The sequence below is a fragment of the Mastigoproctus giganteus genome, chromosome 11 (assembly GCF_048544385.1).
Source record: "Mastigoproctus giganteus isolate SK-2022 chromosome 11, ASM4854438v1, whole genome shotgun sequence".
In the NCBI taxonomy this organism is placed as follows: domain Eukaryota; kingdom Metazoa; phylum Arthropoda; class Arachnida; order Uropygi; family Thelyphonidae; genus Mastigoproctus; species Mastigoproctus giganteus.
The window spans coordinates 161,305,258-161,328,742 of record NC_143585.1 but is presented as its reverse complement, the minus strand read 5'-3'; the positions used below and the strand labels follow the sequence as shown (position 1 = coordinate 161,328,742).

The 23,485-nt window shown below is 37.6% G+C and overlaps 1 protein-coding gene across 2 annotated transcripts in view; it reads right to left on the bottom strand.

Annotated features, from left to right (window-relative positions):
• Positions 1-23,485, bottom strand: part of LOC150078542 (uncharacterized) — a 273,894-nt gene that overhangs the window by 189,819 nt on the left and 60,590 nt on the right. For both annotated transcript variants that reach the window (XM_090384841.1, XM_090384840.1), the window contains exon 3: positions 6,420-6,531. In XM_090384841.1, the coding sequence (XP_090240967.1) occupies positions 6,420-6,531 (112 nt within the window). The remainder of the gene's footprint in view (positions 1-6,419; positions 6,532-23,485) is intronic.

The window sequence follows — 23,485 nt, the reverse complement described above, 5'->3', positions numbered from 1 at the left end:
TGCTGATAATCAGATCAAGAGTATTACTCACTCTGGTTACCTCTCGAATATGTTGCTGTAGAAAACAGTCATCCAATAAATCCACAAAAAAAGTCTTGCTAGTGTGCAAGTGACCAAACCACAAGTTCCAGTCAATATCTGGAAAGTTAAAATCCCCCATTATAAGATATTCTGATTTACTGGCCACTCCATTTCCCTGCACAACTGCTCATTATACTCGTCAAATTCATTAGGCCTATAACACACACCTACACTATTTTTTTCTTTTCCAGTGCAGACTCAACATTGCACTGTCCACCAACAACAATTGGATGCACTTCCTTAAACTTTATGTGTAACCCCTCCTCCCTTCCTGTCCTGTCTCTCCTTCCTGTACACATTGTACAGCAATACCCCACATAGTACTGATAATTGTTACCGAAACTGTTCCATGTTAGGTGAAACCATGCTGATTGAGATATAATTATAATGGGTTTTAACTGAATGCGTACCAGAGAAACAGTCTATAAACAAATTACAATAAATCTATAAACAATTTGCACTGGATAGCCAATTAAAAGAATTTGAATTAAAAAATATTACAAAAATTGTATTAATGAAAAGGAAACATCATGAGAGATGAGAAAAAAGTTTTATTGTTTATTTACGTATTTCAATAAAAAAAGTATGGTGAAGGTGTCTCTTCTTTTCCTCAGTGCACAAGCTTTGTAGCATCGAATCCCATCTTGTAAAATTTGCTGTATCTTGATGCTATGTTCAAACATCCAGATCTCCATTCATAATCGCCTCACAGGCCATATCAATTCCCAAAAAAACTTTCTCCACTTCTTCTGTTGAATATTCTTTTGGTGCCAAGTCAGAATTGTTTTCCTTTTCTTTATATGCATCAATTTCAAGGAGAGTTGTATCATCTAAGTCATTTGCATATGAGTCAATGCAGTTACATATATTGGCAGTGTCCAAAGTTTCGAATCCCAAATCTTTACCGATCTTCATAGTGTCTTCGGTAATTTTCTGAATTTACTATTGAAAACCAGTGAAATAATTTGCCATACGGGGAAAAACATGCTGACAAACTGAATGCATGTTGTTGGTAGTGATTTCTAGCCAATATGCAAATATATTTTCAATCGTATTTAAAGGGGTAAAAATAAATTATGAAAAGAATAAAATTAGGAATAGCCTGAAAAGCTATCATGTCGTCTCATCAGGATGGAATAAAGAATACTGAACACTGTTCAGTATTCAACTGAACACTGTTCAGTTGCATGCTGCTGCTGACTGCCTATTTGCACACATGTTTTGTTTTGTTTGTTTGTTTTGTTTTTTTTTTTTTTAGGAGCATTAGCAACTAAGGCCATATTGCTCCGGGAATATGCAGTAGCCATTCCCTGACCTTCCCGCATCCTCCGTATTTGGTGGTGACAGGCTCGAACCCCGGTCTAATCAACAAGCGTGTGCTATGCACTGCTGCTCCTTCCCATCTGGCTACGGAGGCGCCTTGCACATGTGCACATGATACAGTTGGCACAGCAGCATACATGTATGCATACCTAGATTACAAAAACGCAACATATATGTAGAGTATGTGTCTAGGCTATTGAATGAGTTTTGATGTGTACAGTAAATTTTGACTTAAACTTAATTGAAAATCATGTTATAGTGAAACCCATGCTGTTTGAAGCTGTGCTAAGTGAGGTTCAGTTGAGTACTTCTCAAATTCCAATTCTGCACTGCTTATATCTGTTTGACACAACATCTCTGATATCCCAACGATATCTGCCTTCAAGCACATCAAATTTATTAACTATACCCTAGCATTGGTGTACATGCAAGGATACATGCACCTGTTCTTACTCTTAGTTACCCTAACACAGCCCATGTATTTACTTGTTCCATTACGACTCCCAACAATCCTGGAAACCTCTATTACCTTGCTTTCTAGGCTGCTGCTCATTCTAACAAAAGCAGTGCAAGAATCACTTCTGCCTCTGCCTGCGGCCACTGTTAACCTTTAAGTCTGTGTATCCCCCCCAAGCTAGCAGTTTTCCAACCCACCCAACACTGTCTCGATAGAATCAGCAAATATTCCTGCACCCTTTCAATTTAAGTGTATCCCATCCCTGTAGAAGCTATAGAAGAAGATCCCTGAAAAAATTCTATATGCTTGAGTCTTGAACAATCTCTCTAGGACCAAACTGATCAACAAGGCTTTCATCATATACTCCCTCCTATCATGTCTGGGCAGAATTGCAGACACTTTCACATTCAACCCTAACTCGACTTTTTTTCAACATTGACCTGTACTTGTTGAGTAAATCTTCAGATCTCTTACTCTTAATGTCAATAGTTTCAACGTGTATAACAATACGACCTTTGGTGCCCTTAAAAGATGATATCTGCTCTACAGCGTCATAAACTTTTGCCCCTGGCAGACATACCCTGGTCCTGTTCCACCTATCCTTCTTGCATAGTATATTTTTTTGTCTCCCTGACAATAAGGTCAACAACAATATGGCAATGGGGTTTTCCAGGACTGCTGGGAGTCATAGTGGAACAAGTAAATACATGGGCTGTGTTAGGATAACTAAGAGTAGAAACAGGTGCATGTATACTTGTGTGTACACCAACACTAGGAGTATAGTTAATAAATTTGATGAATTAGGAAGTGCTAGTCAAGATATCAAAGGCAGATATTGTTGGGATATCAGAGCCATGGTGTCACACAGACATAAGCAGTGCAGAATTGGAATTTGGGGAGTACATTGTGTACAGAAAGGATAGACAAGACAGGAGGGGAGGAGGGGTTATGCTGTTAATTAAGAAACACATAAAATCTAAGGAAGTGCATCCAACTGATGTTGGAGGACAATACAATGTTGAGTCTGTTTGGTGTGACATAAGCATTGGGAGATCAAAATTGAGAGTAGGTGTGTGTGTTATAGGCCTAATGAATCTGATGAGTATAATGAGCAATTGAGCAGAGAAATAGACTGGGCCAGTAAATCAGAGTATCTTATAATGGGGGGTTTTAATTTTCCAGAGATTGACTGGAATTTGTGGGTTTCTCACTCACACACTAGCAAGTTATGGATTTATTGGATGATTGTTTTCTACAGCAGCATGTTCAGGAGACAACTACAGGGAGTAATACTCTCGATCTGATTATCAGTAGAGATTCTTCATGCATTAAGAATCTGCAGATAAAGGAACCACTAAGTCGCAGTGGTCACAGTGTGTTGAAGTGGGATTTACTCAAAGAGGTAACTACCATTGGGTAAGGGGAAGGGTTTTTGCTTTTGTAAAGGTGACTATGGTGATGTATTTAAATTCTATACGGTGGGACCAACTGATGATGTTACCAACAGCAAATTCAAAATGGGAAGCATTCAAAGAAATAATCCTGGAAGCTATTAGGCTTTTCATACCAACTAAGACATTGTTCAAGATTTAGGCCTAAATGACTAATTAGATGAATAATTATACATTTGGCAGAGAAGAAAAATGCATGGGATACATATAAATTAACAGGTGACACAGAAGCTTATAATAGATATAAGCTAGTCTGAAACCAAGTCACAAAGGAGAATAGTCAGGCATAGACAGATTATGAAAAATCTTTGGCAAAGGATACAAAGAAAAACAGCAAAATGTTCTTTACTTATGTAAACTCTAGAAGGAAAATGATAAATCAGATTGGTCCACTTGATATCGATGGTTCAACTGTTGATTATCCTGCTCAGATAGCTAACAAACTAAATGAATATTTTGCATCTACATTCATACATGAGGAGTTATTCAGGGAGGGGAATGCCGGAGGTATTCCCCTCCCTGAATAAATTTACCACGCCTGAACCCCTGGGGGTTCAGGCGTGGTAAATTTTGAAGACTTCTCCCCTATTGGTTTCTTATAAATTAATGTGTTCCTGGTTTCTCTCATTTCCATCAGCATGTCTGTATGTAAAGTGTGTTAGTTGTCTGACGGAACCAGGGGTTTCCTCCATCTCCGCTCATCTGTCTGTAGTAGGACATGACCCTGTCATCAACTCATTGACTTGAAGAACACTTTGCTCAATGAAGAGATAATCTCCAACAGACTTCTTCACAGCCTTCTACCTGCCTAAAATTCTGGTGATTTCATAACTTGTGACTTTACTTTGAGCATCATCTTTCTCCTTGATACTGTCATCTTCGATGAACAGACCACGGTCTAGAAGATCTTTGGGTTTTCATCTCTTTGGAATTGTTCAAATGAACAAGCCCCTCAACAGCATTTACTTCAAATTCCATGAATTGACCAAGCATTGAAATTCCAATGGAAGCTGTTTCCTCAAGATCTTTGTCAGGGCTTCTGCAAAGCCCAGATGGATTTACAGCCACAGAGACTGCCATGCAGAGTTCAAATAATGCATGGAAACCCCTTGCCAGCCTGAGATAATGCTTAAGATAAAATCAACATTTTCCAGTGAAGTCTATCTCCCAACATCAGTGGAATTTGATCATGGCATTTCTAGAACTTCTTATACACCCTCTTAAAATTTACAATTTTACACCTTAAACCTTGCTACAAGTGATACGAGTATGCTTTTTATTAATAATTCCTAATTTAGTTTTCAATCCTATTCCTTTTCTGCTTTTTTTCCCACTATTAGGCTGGTTTAAGACTTATGATGATATCATCTTGCACACAGCAGCAAGTCTTCCACAAGACAAATCAAAGGGTTGATTTGTCTTGTGCAAGAATTGCTGGTTTGTTTGGAAGAGAAACCAGGAACACATTAATTTATAAGCCAACACGGAGAAGTCTTCAAATTTTACCAGCGCCTGAACCCCCCAGATTCTTATGGAATTCCTTCCGAAGGAATACCTTCCGTATTCCTTCAGTGGACACCCAGATAGATATCCCATCATTTTCCTAATCATATTGTTGATTCTATAATTCTGATCACTTGTTTGGAGGATTTTTATTCTCAAGTAATTGAACTTATTCTGAAATAGGGTAGACAGTGGAACGAGCCAAGCCAAACTTCTTAATAAATTCACTTTTTCTTACAATTACCATGAATTTCAACAATTTCTAATTTACATTTTAATCCTATTCCCTTTCTGCTTTTCTTTTCACTTTTAGCAGCCATTGTAACACAATTTTGGTTGAAAGTATTTAAGGATTATGATATAATGCACACAGTCTATACACCAATAAAACACAAGAAACAATGAAAACAAAGTCATAAGACTTTGTCATTTGTCTTGTGCAAGAATTGCTGGTTTGTTTGGAAGAGAAACCAGGAACACTAATTTATAAGAAGCCAACATGGAGAAGTCTTCAAATTTTACCAGCGCCTGAACCCCCCGGATTCTTATGGAATTCCTTCCGAAGGAATACCTTCCGTATTCCTTCAGTGGACACCCAGATAAGACTCATGAATAGGCATCGCTAATTGGATGGGAGCTGCTAAAGTCACTTTGAGAACTCCATCTGGCTGAAACTGGCAGCAATGGGCCTACTGTAAGTGTGATTCTGTGTGAAGCTGCAGTCACACTGAACACATGGAGTTCGTTGTTTGGTTTTTAGGAGCATTAGCAACTAAGGCCATATTGCTCCGGGAATATGCGGTGGTCATTCCCTAACCACTGCATATTCCCGTATTTGGTGGTGGCGGGCTCGAACCCCGGTCTAATCAAGAAGCGTGTGCTATGCATTGCTGCTCCTTCCCACCTGGCTACGGAGGCGCCAAAAAAAGAACACATGGAGCTTATGGGAGTCCATTCATTATGAGAAACATTGTGTAAGCCAGTTGTTATGACAGGATCCATGGTATACAATAAGTAAACTCGATAATTTTATACAATATAAACTTCCATAGGTTAGGGCAGTTATTTTTTACCTTTTTTTTTTTAACAACGGCACCCCTAAGTAATTCATTTTATTTTGTGGCACCCCCACTCAATTTTCTGCCTGTTAGATCTGATTCTCCCTCTGTATATATATATATATATATATATATATATATAACAATAACATAGCTATAAACAAAATTACAATTCATAATACAAATTATATATATAATAATTTTATTCTTTATATAGAGGTACTAAATAAACATCAATTATAGATCACCACAAAATTCAAAAGATTGTATGTACACCTTTTTATAATGAAATAAATATATAAATTTTAAAAAATTAGTTTATGAACCTTAAACCCATATTACGTGGCACTCCTGGAATGTTGTTGCAGCACCCTAAGGTGCCAGGGCACTCCCTTGAAAACCACTGGGTTAGGGAATAAAACATCAATAACATATCTTTAATTTTGCAATTTTCTACAATATAACCTTTATTGTTATTAAAACATTAATAATATTTTTAATTTCACTGTATGCCAAAAATGTCTAAATTTCTACAGCTTTGCTTACCTCACTTTCAGAGGATTCACATTTATATGGTTCATCCTCTTCTGAGTCATGATCACCACTTTCATTCTTAGAAGTTATCATTTCCATAACTATATTATCAATTTCTTGTTTTCTATAAATAAATATTCATGTTTTATATATATATATATATATATATATATATATATATATATATATTAATAGTTATATTAGTGATAAAAGGAAAGCTAATGATATTCTATATATATATATATATATATATATATATATATATATATATATATAATTAATATCACATATCATGGGGGAGGGGGGTAAACTGCCAAATAAATGAGTTTAAACTTCATGAAAGAGCATACTAAAACAATGATTAGTATTCGGGCAAACTCTGCGACACTGTAGACCATATCTTTTCAGAGCACAAAAGGTGATACTGTTGTATGCTGTATTGTACGTAGACACTAATGACATTAAGAGTAGGATATCTGCAGATTCAGAAAAATTCGTGAGTTAGGGTTAAATTTGAAGGTGTCTGCAATTCAACCCAGACACAATAAGAGGGAGTATAAGATGAGAGCCTTATCAATCAATTCTGCCCTAGAGAGATTGCAAGGTTGGTGGGGTAGAATTTTTTAAGCATGTATGTGCTTGTTAACAGGGGAGACTGCTTCTACAGGTATGGGTTCACTTAAACAGAAAGGGTGCAAGAATATTTGCTGTTCCTATAGAGGCAGTGTAAGGTGGGTCGGAAAACTGTAGCTTGGGGGATTGACAGACTAAAAGAATAACAGCAGCAGCAGGCAGAGATGCAAATGAGTCTTGAACTGCAGGGAGTCATTATGGAACAAGAGTAACTAACATTAAGAACAGGGGCATGTATACTTCAAAATAAACCAATACAAAGAGCATAGTAAAAAAATTTGAAGTGCTGGTCAAGACATCAAAGGTGGATATTGTTTAAATATCAGAGACATTGTGTCACATAGATATAAGTAGCGAAGAATTGGAATCTGGGGAGTACAATGTGAACAAAAAGGGTAGACAGGATAGGAAGGGAGGAGGGGGTTATGCTGTTACTAAAGAAACACAAAATCAAAGGTAGTGCACCCAGTTGATATAGGTAGACAGTGCAATTTTTGGCCAGATTGGTGTGACATAAGCACCAGGAACGCAAAAATGAGTGTAGGAGTATGTTATAGGTTTAATGACTAATAAGTAAAATGAACAATTGTACAGAGAAATAGTGGGTCAGTAAATCAGATTGTCTTATAAAGGGAGATTTTAACTTCCCAGATAATGAATGGAACTTGTGGCTCGATCACTCGCAACACTTTTGTGGATTTATTGGATGATTGTATTCTACAGCAGCACGTTCGACAGGTAACCAGAGAGAGTAATACTCTATCTGATTGACAGACTATCAGCAGTGATCGATCATATATTAAGAATTTATAGATAAAGGAATAATTGGGAGGCAGTGATCACAGTGTACTGATGTGGGATTTACTTAAAGAGGTAACTACCATCAGGGGTAAAGGGAAGAAGGGATGGGTTTTTGCTTTCGCAAAGACTGCTACAGTGGTCTCAGACAATTTTTAAATTCTATACAGTGGAATAAACTAATGTTTCAAAAGCAAATTCTAAATGGGAAACACTGAAGGAATTAATAATAGGAGCAACTTGGCTTTTCAAACTAACTAACAAATACTGTTCAAGATTAGGCCTAAATGGATGTCAGATGAACTTATAAGACTCGTGGCAAAGAAGCAAAATGTAAGGGATGCATATCAGGCAACACAGAAGCCTATGGTAGTTATAAGCTAATCTGTATTCATGTCACAGAGGATGTTAGGCAAGCAATGGCAGATTGTGAGAAATCTTTGGCAAAGAATTCAAAGAAAGCCTTCTTTACTTATGTAATCTCTAAAAGGAAGGGGATGAATCAGATTGGTCCATGATATCGATGGTTCATCTGTTGATGATCCAGCTCAGATAATTGACAAACTGAGTGAACATTTCGGATCAACATTCACACATGAGGAATTCTATAGGGAAGTGGAAGATACAAGCTTATTAAACTCTGACGAGGGGCTAAAAGGTTTTTAAATAAATGACAGCAGAGTATAGGAGAGAAATTGTTGAAGACAAACATAAGAAAGGCAACTGGGGTGGATGAGATCTATCCAGTTATATTACAGGAGGCAGCAAAGGAAGTAAGCAAACACTTAGCCATAATTATGAGAGCATCCTTGGATTCAGGGGGAGGTCCCCATGGACTGGAGATGTGCAAATGTGACCAAAATTCACAAAGGGGGATCAAAGGGTAATGCAGTCATTGGTTAAAGAAGCATTTCAGGATCACCCAGATAAAACTGCAGTATTAGTTCAAACACAGCATGGATTTGTTAAGAGGAAGTCTTGTCTAACCAATCTGATTTGATACTATGACGTGGTAACCAAGGAAGTGGATGCAAAAAATCGTTTTGATATCACATACATGGATTTTACGAAAGCTTTTACTGCAGCACACGGAAGACTACTGTACAAATTGGAGCAATATGACATTAAGGGCAAGTTGCTACAATGGATAAAGGGATGGTTGAGTGGGAGAAGACAGAAAGTGGTAATCAACGAATGCTGCTCTTTGTGGACTGTTCTTAGTGGAGTGTTGAGCCTATTGTTGGTTCCTGTATTTATCAATGTTATTGATAAAGGTATAACAGACTTAATGTTCAAGTTTGCAGAGGATACAAAGGTTGGCAGGATTGTTAATGACAGTATGCTACTGCAACAGGATGTAGAAAAGTGGGGCATATGGACTGAGCGGTGGCAACTGAAGTTTAACATTTACAAATGCAAAGTAATGCATATGGATAGCAGCAACCCCAGGAAATGTACCAACTGTGTGGTTGGTACACTCAGGTTGATAGAGAATGAAAAAGACCTGTGGGCAATTTGTGCAGTCAGAGATGAAGTTTTCTAAGCAGTGCGGACAGGGTGCCAGAGTAGATCATTTTTCTCTCTCTAACTGTAAATGCTGATCCAGGAGGTCTCTTGAGAAAGATATTCCACCAGCATTTAGCTTATTAAATAAACCCACTTAAAGCCTGAAACACTTCAATTAGCTAAGTTCTAAACAAAAGGTTATAGTTTTGTGCCCCAATAAATCTTTCACAACAGATGTACATCTTTTCTAAAATGGAGTTTCCAAACTGTTGGAGCATTCAGAATGTGGCATAACCATTAATTCATACAATGGCATAATCAACCTCTTTATCACTGCTGGCAAAGTGGGAGAAGAAAATTAACTCCTTGAGGTTGTCACAGATATTCTCTCAGATAGGCCAGAAAAGCTGTACAGTCAGTCCTCGTATAGCACGGTAGTTGCGTTCCTAGAAACCCTCGTGCAATGCAAAATCGTGCAATATAAACAACAGGCCCTATGGGAAAAATGGGGTTAGATGCCGACCACCCAAGATTGAACACACATTTGTAACCAAAACATTACCAAGCACAATAAATAATCGTAAGAAAATACTTACGCATTTTATTACGACTATTACGTAATAAAATATTGCTAATGCTTTTACTTCAATCGTAAGCAAACTTGTTTTTTGTTTGATTTTCTATCCAAACAGATGACAGGCGTTCCATCTCTTCCAATTCTTTGTGTCTTAATCTAATGGATTTTAATTACCCTTTGAGTTGTTCCTGCTATGAAAGTTTTTATTTTCTCTGCATTCTTTCTAATTCTCGGCGTTGCCTCATTTAGGTCTGTAGCACGTGCAATATCACATGGTCTTTCATTTAACTCAATGCATTTCACAATTTCATATTTTTTGTCTATCGACAGAGGCGGACTGGCCATAAGCCTTACCGGCTAAACCCCGGTGTGATTTTGGCCATAAACGCTAGTATGAGGCCACTATAAATTTTCCCGGGTAAGAATTTTTGACCCAGTCCGCCTCTCTTTATCGATATACTTTTCTTTTTCTCTCTGAATCTGCAGTATCTTCACTAGGACGCTTCGTTTTCACACCTTTTAAGTATTTTACTCATTTTTAGGGAATAAAGCACAATTACAAAACAAGGAGGCACACCTGATACACATAATCAAAGCTGCGCGGGTGTAGCAACTGAATAAACAACACCGTAAAGGCAGAGATACACTATTAACACCTCACATTTTACTAAAGCACATTTCTAGGCGTTACTACCATAAAACAATAAAAACAATTTCCAGTTGCGTTTCTGCTAGTGAAATTTGTTATAAACAGGTAGTAAACTCGATCTAATTGCTTTTGTGATTATACCGATAGCTGGAATTATGTTGGTTTTTACGTTATTATGGTGAAATGTATTTCCCCTTCACTGATATAAAAAACATAAATACATTTTCAGAATCTTCTCTTCATTTCTATCGTGTTGCGTTCGGTTGGGGTGATTCTGTGTTCGACTGCCATTTCTTGTAAACATAAAGGCGAATCGTGCAAAAGCGAATTCGGTTCGTGTTATATAAGATATCGTTCCCCTATTTATAAATTGTGTATGCTCGAATTCGTGTAGTGTAAACATGTGGTATATGAGGACAGGCTGTACTTGCTGCCTGGGAGTCTAAAACACTGATGGAACGGATATTCGAGTGACACTCAAGTCAAGTGGACCCAATTTCGGCGAAGTCCGGACGGTCTGTGACAGTCAAAGTCTCTGCTGGCACCTTCACAATGGTGGGACTGTTAGTAATCCTAGGAATAACCTCCATGCACAAGCACACAGTGGGTGACCACACAGGTGTGAACCAACGTGGGCAGGGATCAAGGTGTGGCGCCCACATCACATGGAGGAATGCCACCCCTCTGTGCTACGAAGCAGTACTAAGTGGTAGATAACTCTCATCAACCAGTGCAATACCACCACTTTGCTTATTGGAGGCTTGAAGTGGTGGAACCTATGTTAAGTCTCCAGAGCTAAGTTCCGATCAACTCTTCCGTCGTGTAGTATGACTGATGACTTTCCAGGTTATGATGAACATCATAGCGGGATCCAATATTCCTTACATTTCGAGGGTACAGCTCTAAAACGATATTTGCAGGCCGACCACTAATTATACACCGGACCGAACCTATTGGTAACTCTTTTGGAAGCTTCCGGATCAGCTAGTGTATAATCTTGCTATCTCTACTCTGCCAGATGGTGACTGGAGGGAGTCCAAGTAGTGTGCATGTGAGGGGGAGACATTGTCGAGGCCACGTTATGTCAAGGATCTGGGTATATTCTTACCATATGCACACCATATCCAAAATTTCATTACTTCATAAAGGATGACCCCCCCCCACTTTTTAATACTATTGAATACACCATGAATTGTCAAACTAATAGAGTAAGCTTATTTGTGAAAAGATCTAATCCTCCCAAACACTTCCTAGTTCATTTCACAAATACTGTATATGTGGTCTCAATTCTAATCTCAACGATGTCCATTTCCACTTGCAGTCTGCCAAACCCCATGTACTTTTTCTGACAGAATCTCAGTTATCAGTTGATTCAAATACTGCTCATCTCAGTTGCCCAAATTATTTGCTGTATGATTGCTTTCGCCTCAAAGGAGGTACCTCTGCATATGTCCGTTCCGATATTCCCTGTCAGAGACTTGGTAATTTGGAATCTCCTATTTTTGATCTTCTCTGGCTTAAAAACTCTGTACCTTATTTTGTCAAATAAATCTGTTGTCTCTACCGTTCTCCCAACTCCACTAATCACTTGGAGCCCTTTGACTTCCTCACTTTGCAACTTGACTTTCTCCAGTCCAACTTTCCTAACAGTGAGATAATTTTCCTTGGTGATTTTAATGTTCACAACTTCAGCTGGCTTCCGTTTTCTAGTCACACCAACCCAGCTGGTCGAGATGCTGAGGCTTTTGCAATTACTAATGACCTTGCACAGATTGTTCATTTACCTACAAGAATACAGGACAATCTAACCGTACAGCCAATACGCTTGATCTTTTTCTCACAAACAACCCTACTAAGTACATGGTTGAAGTGAGTGGTCCTTAGGCACCTTAGATCACAACTTGGTGATTGTCTCTTCTCCAATGGAGCCTTTATCTCATGGCTATTCCCAACCTCGTATTGTTTGGCATTACAAGAATGCAAAATAGGATGACCTGAGAGATTTCTTTTCTTCTTTTCCATGGTTGGATTACTGTTTCAAAACTTCTGATTTCAACATTTGCTTAGACTGTGTCAGTGAAATTATTCTTGCAGGAATGGAATCCTTTTTCCCACACTCCACTTTAAAATCTCTTCCTTTATCTAAACCTTGGTTTTCCAATAAATGTGCTAAGGATGTTCAAGAGAAGAATGTTGAATATCGTAATTGGCTTGATTCTAATTCTTCAGTTTCATTTTCTGACTACACCAATGCTCGCAACAATTGTAAAGCAGTTATTAATCAGTCCAATCTAGAGTTTGAACAGGCTAAGAGTAGAAAACTTGCTTCTTGCCCTAATGGTAGCCGAGCATTCTGGTCTCTTGCCAAAACTATTGGCCACAATTTTTGCCCATCTCTGCTCCCACCTCTGTCCAAACCAGATGGTTCTGTTGCCACTTCAGCCAAGGATAAAGCTGACCTGCTAGCATCCCATCTTTCTTCCAGCTCATGTATTAATGATCTTGGTAAAACACCTCCCAACATTCCCAACATGCTCCATTTAATTCCTCCTGTTGTCTTCCATCAAAAAGAATGTCAGAAGGATTTTAACGAATCTTGATGCTAAGAAATCTCCAGGTCCCAATGGTATGCCTCCACTTGTTCTCAAATCCTGTGCTCCTGAACTTACTCCTGTTTTTTGCCGCCTTTTTTCACTTTCTTATTCCAAAGGTGTTTTTCCTTCTGTTTGGAAATTTGCTCATATCCAGCCAGTTCCTCAAAAGGGTGACAAATCACTCCCATCCAATTATCTTCCCATTGCAATTACTTCTGCTCTTTCTAAAGTAATGGGAGAAATCAATTAACTGCCAACTCTTACACAAACTACCTAGAAACCTTCCGTGTCGATCCACTTGTGATATTCTGGCTTATGTTACCCATTTATGGACTAATTCAATGTAAAAGTTCGGTGAAACATAAGCAGTTGCTCTTGACATCTCAAAGTCTTTCGATCGTATTTGGCATAAAGGTCTTCTAAACAAGCTTCCATCCTATGAATTGGCAACTGTTTTTTGTAATTGGTTATCCAGTTTTCTCTCTGATCACTCACTGAGGGGGATTGTAGATGGCTCTCCATCTTCTAACTTCTCCACTAATGCCGGTGTCCCCCAAGGTTCAGTTCTTTCACCCACTCTTTTCCTCTTGTATATTAATGACCTTCTTCCATTGACTGGAAATCCTATCCATAGTTTTGCCAATGATAGCACATTGCATTCCATTTCCCATTTTGAGAAACCTTGTGAGGCTCAATCAGCTTCAACTTCTCGAAAAACTGCTACCAATTCTTTAAATGCTGATCTCCAGGTAATTCTCCTGTGGGGCAAAGACAACTTCGTTGATTTCAGTCCTTCTAAAACTCAGTCTTGTCTTATATCTCGCAAAAAGGATTCTTCTGCTCCTATGCTTATCTTTGGTGACACTCCGATTTCTAGGAAAAATGATATATCTCTATTGGAGATTACCCTGACTTCTAATCTCTCTCTTGGCACTAGCACATTACAAATATTGCTTCCTCTGCATCTAAAGAACTTGGTTTTCTCTTTCACTCTTTCAAAACAGTCCGAACTCGTGCCACCACCAGCCAACACTCATTTACTGTCCAACTTCACTCACAGAACTAACTTTTCATCTTCCTCGTTTATTCATTTAACTGCCGTTTTCTGGAACAACCTTCCTTCAAACGTATTTCCTGAAAGTTACAGTCTACAGAAGTTAAAGTCCAATGTCAACAAATATCTTCTCTCGTCTTCTCAACCTTCAACCCAAGCACGTACTAAATACTATAGGTTCTAATACTTCTCGTGCATGGGGTTTACATAAAAAAAAAAAAACTCCATTAGTTGTCCTAGCAACTCATGCAGTTCAGTCAATTGCACAATCTGATGATTGTGCAGTCTGAAATGAACTCCAAATTATATGCAACATTGATTTATATTTTTATGGGATTACCTAAATGCAATACATCTCATTGCTTACCAATGCTGTAACACATTTTCCTTTCATTTTCAAGTCCAACCAGTTTATTTAGATTATACTGAAGTGGTATACCCAATGTATTTACAACCCTGACTACTTTTATAGATGAGCAAGCTTAAACAAATTTGAAATATCTACTTCAATAACATTAACAAATATTAGTAAGGGGGACACTGAACACTGTGGAACTCCACTCATCACATTAGTTCATGAAAAACAGAGGCCATTTAAAAATAAAATCTGTCTCTTATCACTTGATTATGCCCTTACCAACAGCAAGCCATACTGCTCCAATTTACTTAAAAATAACTCATTTGATGCTGTATTAAAAGAACTGAAATCTATTCTCTGCATCCAAGTTCCTCTTTGTTGACCTGAGTAGCTAATCACATTGATCAGACAAATTTGTCAACTTGACAAACCTACAATATGTGAGATGCAAGATGGTGCAGTAAGTGATTGTTGACTTAATGTACTCTCTTGCATCTCACAATGTGGATACACCTCATCACTGGGTTGCCCAGGTCTTCAAACCTGAGCCTGGCTAGTGACATACACTTTACATTCTAAATGAAGAGCAACATAATTCTTTTGGAGTATGTTGTTTTCTTAAAGTATTAAAAGCAACATACTTCTATTATTGGAGCAATGCCACCAATAATATAAGATCATTGCTAAGTAGTAAACTTAGTTTGTCAGTCAGCTATGTACAGAAAGAGGCAATGCCAGACATGCAAAATAACTGTACATAAAAGGTGTGGCTATCTCGCCCTTTATCCTTGGTTTTCCAATAAATGTACTAAGGCTGTTCAAGAGGAATGCTGCATATCATAAATGGCTTTTTTCCAAATCTCTAGGTTCGTTTTCTGCCTCCAAAGCTTGCAACAATTGTAAAGCAGTTATTAATCAGTACAAAGTAGATTTCAAAGAGGCTACTTGTCCAAATGGTGGCTGAGCATTCTGGTCTCATGCTAAAGATACTGGCTGAAACTTTTGCAAATCACTGTTCCCACCCCTGTCAAAATGAAATGGTTCTATTACCACTTCAGTCAAAGATAAATCTGACCTGCTACCATCCTACTTTTCTTCCCACCCGTGTATTGATGATCTTGGTAAACCACCTCCCAACATTCCCGGTACACTCCATTCAATGCCTCCATTGGTTTTCTGTCAAAAAGATGTCAGAAGGATCTTAGCATTACCATTAGTAGAGGCATATGATGCAAGAAAACAAGCTTATGCATTATCAAAAAAAAAACAGCTCCCATTTCATCTCTCCGTTCATTCCAATTACCTGTCCCGTTCAGCCTTAAATTTATTTAGACTATCAACTTCCACTACAAGAGATGGAAGTCTGTTCCACCAATCAACTACCCGCTGGCTCAAGGCAAACATTCGTACATCTATCCTACAACTGTCCTTCCTCAATTTGAATTTATGCCCTCTCAGGTAATTATTCTGAGCAAGAGGAAGAATCCCATCAGGACTGAACATGCTCAAACCATTCAAGGCTTTATACACCTCAATCAGGTCTCCCAGGTGCCTAGTTTCCAGACACTGTAATCTGCAAAACTTAAGCCTTTCTTTGTAACAGCAACCCTTCCAACAGCTCTACATACTTCTTAAAAGGAGGCCTCCAGACCTGTATACAGTACTCAAGGTGTGGCCTGACCATTGCCTTATACAAGGGGATAATCACCTCCTTATCCCTGCTAGAAAAATTCCTGTATTTCATTGAAAAGACACCATGAGCTACTCTTGCAGAACGTCTGCACTGTTCAAAAAACTTCATATCTGCCTGCACAATTACCCCCAGGTCCTTTTCATCCTCTACCACTGTCGGTGTAGTACGAGAAAAAGAACACAAACCATAAATGCTATAGTTAAGTACACAGTAACCCTAGTTTTAATTAGTATTTAAATTTACATTACACATCATTACATCCCTACCCTGGTGTGTGAGAAAAAGATGAGTGTGAGTGAAAAAAAAAAAAAAAAAAAAAATATATATATATATATACAGTAAACCCCCGCTATTCGCGGTTATTGATTTAAATATAAAACGAAGCCTAAAAAAAATGTGAATTTTAAAGCCGTGCACATTTTCCGCCATAAAAAGACATAGGCGTGGCTAAAATCATCCTTCCTGGTCAAAACAGCGCTCAGTGGATGGGGGAGAGGGGTGACAAAATCGCAAGTGTGGATGTTTCTTGCTAATCCTTGTTCAGTATGTGCTATGCGCTTATCATGGAAAGTTTCGTTGTTTGCTTTTAACTTATAAATTGATATGCTTACAAAAGTGAAAAATCTGCCGTTTTGCAGTGTGTTAGTGTAAACAGACTTTTTCGAGTGTGTTAAACAGGAGAAAGTGACTTTATTGTGGACAAGTTCTTTTCTAACCCCCACGAAAATATGGCTACGAATAACATGGGAATTGTGAAAAGATCAAAGAAGGTGATGACATTAGCGATTAAAATTCAGTTATTAGACAAAATTTCTAATGGTGAAAGTGTCTCGTCAGTCGCAAAACATTATAAAATCAATAAGTCAATGGTACGATCAATCAAGAAATCGGAATAAAAAATCCGCCGTAATGTCCGTGAAAACGTGCTAATTGCTTCAAAAATTTGCTCTGTAACTCGAGATGTTAAATTAGAAAAAAAAATGGAAAAGGCTTTAAATCTGTGGATAGAAGACCAAACTCAAAATAAAATTCGTTAAGTTCACTCATCATTCGTGAAAAGGAAAACACCTTTATAAACACTTTAGCGAAACTGGTGATAGCACTGGCGGGATACGTTTTTTAGATATAGCAAAGGCGCTGGATTTAAAGATTTGTTTGAAATTTATAATAAATATTAACATTTAATATTAAATTGTTTCTTATTTTCATTTCGATGCCTTATGCTTGCATTTCACTATGTATTGTCTATGTACATAGTCATATTATGAAGGTACATATAATACATACATAGACAAAATTTAGACTAGTTTTTCTTATACATTTCATACTTTGGAACGGAACCCCTTTATTACTATGGGAGCCATAATTCACGTTCTTGTTTATTCGCGTACACTCAGTATTCGCGTTTTTGGTATTCGCGGCATTTCTCAGGAATGTAACCTCCGCGAATAAAAAAAAAAGGTAAAGTGCAGCCATTATCAACCCACTGCAGGATGGAAGCCTCCTCAACAATTCATGCTGAGGGAAATGGACCATAATCTGCCACGCGGGTTGGCAGATCAACCATATTCAGCAGTCAGGGGCTTGAACCCCGGTCTACTCAAAGAGCGTGTGCTACTGCCCCCCCCCCTTCCTGACCACTCGGCTATGGAGGTTAACTGTGTGTGTGTGTGTGTGTGTGTGTGTGAATATATATATATAATTATATTTAAATAATGTTGGAAAAGAAGTATTACTTAATAAAAATAAAAAGGAGGGTACAGCACACATCAGAGGCAGCAAAAAGCATACTCCTCTACATGACGCTTGAAATATAGTCATATAAATTAGAATAAGGTTTAAAATAATAAAATAATGCCAGCAGTATGGCAAGACAAGAGCGAAAAAACAAAATTAAACCTAGATTCAAATCTAACAGGGAGGGAAGAGAAAGGTAACAAGAATAAAAATATTGCAACGGAAACTCTAATTTAGAAAATCTAATTATACGAATAATAATTCATTGAAATTTAAAGCCAAATTTCTGGTGCCCATCAGGTGCCCACCTGGTGCCCATCAGAGGGGGAACCGCTAAATTTTGTATTTAATTGGCTTTAAATTTCAATGAATTATTATTCGTATAATTAGATTTTCTAAATTAATTTAGAGTTTCCATTGCAATATTTTTATTCTTGTTACCTTTCTCTTCCCTCCTTGTTAGATTTGAATCTAGGTTTAATTTTGTTTTTTCGCTCTTGTCTTGCCGTACTGCTGGCATTATTTTATTATTTTAAACCTTATTCTAATTTATATGACTATATATATATATATATATACACACACACACACACACACACACACACCGGTCAATTGATTTAATGCTTCAATATTGGTCGATTTAATCTATTTTCTGGTATTTATTTATTAATGTTGTTTATTTATTTATAGGTATTTACGTGTAAATGGAACAGGTTAACAAGTTAGCATTTGTGGGCTAACTTTAGCCTGGTGGCCTGTAAATGTAATGGTAATAATAAATGAAGTTAAAAATATATATAATAATGGTATTAAGCAATGCAAATTTCAATAAAATTTTCATAGAATTTTAATGACACGTATTGTCCAAGGGAATATAGCTATTTACATAGCTATATCTACTTGGACAATACGGGTCGTTATGCCTTAGAAAAGCTATACCGGCCCAGTCCAAGGGATAGCAAAAACAATTTCATGTAAATAAAGTATATGAACATCATCCTTTCATCATAACATCATCCTTTGCATAAAAACATCATCTTTATCAATAATCACCACGTATTTTCCAATACTTGTATATATAAAAATGCATCATTTCAACTCGGAAGGTTTTCCCCCGACCTCAACCCCCCAACAAATATAAAAATAAACCCTCTCATGATTCGCAAAATATATTGCCCTACAGTAATATTGACATCACACCATAACACCCAATAGGCACGACTGCGCAGTAAAAAACCAATCAGCCAATAAAACAAACATAAAGTGGGAATAACCCTCTTTCTGACAGACCACCACAGGACAAGTAGCAGTAAGTAAAAGCTTTTCCCGTTTATTCAGATACTTACGCGTTGGGCTTTGTATCACCTATACAAGTTTGCTGCTTCCGACTCTATTATTGAAAAATTTTAATTTAAAAATTAAATTAAAATAAATCAAAAATTAAATTAAGTGCAAAAATATCACTGCAAAATCAATAATTGGCAAAATTGATAAAGGGATAATTGAAATGGGTAGGTATGAGACATTCCTTTAGTCTGGCTATCGATCCGCTCAAAGCCCCCGATGAAGTAGCAGATAGATGACCAGGTGAAAGAATGTTATTTAATGTTTTACTTGAAAATTTTATTGAAATTTGCATTGCTTAATACCAGCGTATATATAATTTTAACTTCATTTATTATTACCATTACATTTACAGGCCCCCAGGCTAAAGTTAGCCCACAAATGCTAACTTGTTCCATGTACACTTAAATACCTATAAATAAATAAACAACATTAATAAATAAATACCAGAAAATAGACTAAATCAACCAATATTGAAGCATTAAATCAATTGACCAAAACGCCTCATGCACATATAATGTCAAATTATCACATGACAATAGCATTAACGTAGCACGTGATAAAGAAATAATCATATACACTTTACCAGAATTTAAATCATAAGCTTTAATAAGAACACAATATATATATATATATATATATATATATATACATACATATACATATATACAGGCGGTTCTCGCTTTACGAGTTCCCGGGTTTACGAGTTTTTTTTTTTTCCCAAAGTATCAAGTATCAATAAAATCGAAATTATGAACATTAATTGCAAAAAATGAATGAATTTTAAACATTTGTAAATACCGCATTTCAAACCACGTGTGTAGCTATACAATACAGTGTACCCAGCTTTACGATATTAATCCATTCCAGAGACACCGTCATATCATGAAAATATTGTAATGTGAACCCAATAACGAATTGTTTTTTTTATTAATTTGTTACACAACCTCAGAAGTTGAAATTTTCGCTATAACTGTCTAAAAGATCGCTTTTATAGTGCAAATTGTATTAGTTAGCAATCAAATCAATAAAATGCACAACACTTTCATTGTTATCATATGTTATAAGAACCAATTTTGAATGCCTTTGTGACATTTTTCTAAAGCACATTTCTGGAGGTCACGACCAATAAACAATAAAAACAATTTGCACTTGCCGGTTTATTGGGCTTTTCTGTTACTGCAAGCAATTATAAATGGGTAGTCAACTCTGATGTCATTACACTTGCGAAAATACCAATGGCTGGAATTGTGTGGTTTTTTGCGTTATTAAGGAGAAATGCGTTTCCCCTTTACTGAAATCTTCAATCGTATAAAAAACAAATAAATTTTCAGAATCTTCTCTTCATTCTTTTTTTTTTTTTTTAAGCTTTGTAAACTTGTTACTCCACACAAATCTTGTTAGTTGCAATTTGTGCGTTCCCGTTAAAAAATGCTTATGCAGGCTATTGAAATTTATACAGAAAAGAAAAGATTACCTTCGAAACAAACGCCTCTTGAAGCATTTCTGACTCCTTGTGCAACAAACCACCAATGAGTGCTCAACCAATAATAGTGATCAATGAGTGTGCATTTAGTCGATGATAAAGAATAAACATTCTTTAAAATTTGTAAGTCATAAATAATTTCTTTATTATTATAATTTGCTTGATTTTACAGGCTACATTTTCATTTCTTTGGATAAATCAATCATTGTTTAAACAAACTAATTAGCTAACTAATTGCATTGCTGAGAACATAACCCCTATTTTTAACCTTATGTCTATGGGATTTAATTCCCACTTTACAAGTTTTCGGTTTACAAGAGAGCACACACTAGGAACGAATTAACACGTAAAGTCGAGAACTACCTGTGTATGTATATATATATATATATATATATAAAACTTGGGAAAAAAAAAAAAGAATGCAAGTAGAGTGAGAATGAAGATTATAAATGAAGTAAACGTGTCTCTCCCACCCCTTCGCTTGGTGGGTTCCGCTGCCAGCTGACATACCCAGCCCCCCCCCCCCCCCCCCCCCCCCGCAGAGCGGGATGGGCAGCTTGACCTTCTTACTGGATTCGACACTGTATGGACATGACAACCATCACTGACAAAGACATACTATGGCTTTGCTGCCGACACACCATTGGCGATCTGAACTCTGTACTCTGACCCGGTTCCCTTTAAAACCCCATCCCAAGGCAGGGGAGGGAGGAGACGGGTCTCTGTCTCCTCCCCTCCCTGCCTCCCTCCATACTTTGCCTGGTGGAGCTTGTCTCCACTGACCTCTTGGGGATGTCTACTCTATCGTCCCTATTCTTCTATCTGTTTTCCCCCCAGTCTTCAGTCTCCCCCCTTCTCACTAAACCAAATCGAGTACACCCCCCTTAACAATGCCACCAAATTCTAACCAACGTCTATATTCTACCAATTTCGTGTAAATCTCTAAGACATCTAACACTATTATCTGTTATCTAACGTTTAGCCTCACGTGTCTAAATTTAATAACATCAAATTTTTGCCCGACTTATTAGGCCTTTTAACACATCACTCCAGCATTCAACCCCCAACCAGCGATTTCCTGACAGCAATCCCATGAAGCATCAATGTCAAACGCATAATTTTTTTTTTTTTTTTTTTTTTTAGGTCCTAGCCACTGAAATCCCAGGAAACTAGGTGGCAGGACCTGCCAAAGCAACTTGTTGTGATACTGGACACACCCGGCTAGGTCCACGTGGAGAGGTTTGGACAATGTCAGGCCCAACTAGAGGCCTGGTGGCCAATAACCTGGACAAACAATGGGCACAACACATCACACTGCACAGACATGGCCCACACACTTTCAAGTCTCAGGCTTGACAGTGAACTGTCCTCGATACAGCGAACACACGCGGAGATTGAAGAAATCCCAGGTGCCATCTGACACAAACTTACCTTAGTGTAGTACCATTATGTCAGTGTAGTACCACAGAGTTGATACGTTACTCTGGGGTTACTGCTTCCCACATGTAGTACTTTACATTTGTAATTTGTTAAACTTCATTTGCCACCTCTCAGCCCATTTGCTCAACTTTTCTAGATCCTGTTGCAGAAGCGTACTGTTTTTTGTGTCCTTAACAACCCTGCCAACCTTCGTATCGTCTGCAAACTTGGACATTAAGCCTGATATACCATCATCAATATAATTTATAAATACAGAAAACAACAATGGACACAACACTGAACCCTGAGGGATTCCACTAACAACATTAGTCCACAAAGAGCAGGGTCTTCTCCAACTAAACCATCCCTTTATCCATAGCCAATTTCCCTCCTGTGCCACACTGCTCCAATTTATGCAGCAGTCTTCCATGTGCAACAGTCTCAAAAGCCTTTCTAAGATCGAAATATATGACATCAAAGTTATTCTCTCCATCCAGTTCCTTTGTGACCACATCATAGTATACAATCAAATTGGTCAGACAAGACTTACCCTTAAAAAACCATGCTGTGTCCGAGCTATAACTGAAGTCTTGTCTAGATGATCCTGCAGGGCTTATTTAACTAGTGCCTCCATTAATTTCCCTGGAACAGAAGTTAAACTAACAGGTCTATGATTACTTGTGTCGCCCTTTGATCCTCCTTTGTGAATTGGGGTCATATCTGCACACCTCCAGTCCATGAGTACCTCCCCTGAGTCCAAAGAAGTTTGCTAATTATGACTAAGGGTTTGCTTACTTCCTTTGCTACCTCCTTTAATATAACTGGATAGATCCCATCCACCCCGGGTGCGTTTTTTATGTTTATCTTCAACAATTTCTCCTCCTCTTTCCTCTCAGTTATTACAAAATCAACTAGCTCACTGCCAGAGTTTAATTCACCTCTGGCTTTCCCCTCCCTGAATAACTCCTCATGTGGGAATGAAGATGCAGAATACTCATTTAGTTTGTTAGTCACCTCAGCAGGATCATCAACAGCTGAACCATCAATATCCAGTGGACCAATCTGATTCATCCCTTTCCTTCTAGAGTTTCCATAGGTAAAGAACTCTTTGCTGTTTTTATTTGTATTCTTTGCCAAAGATTTCAAATAATCTGCCTTTGCCTACCTAATCTCCTTTGTGACTTGGTTACAGACCAGTTCATATCTATCACAGGCTTCCACGTCACTCAT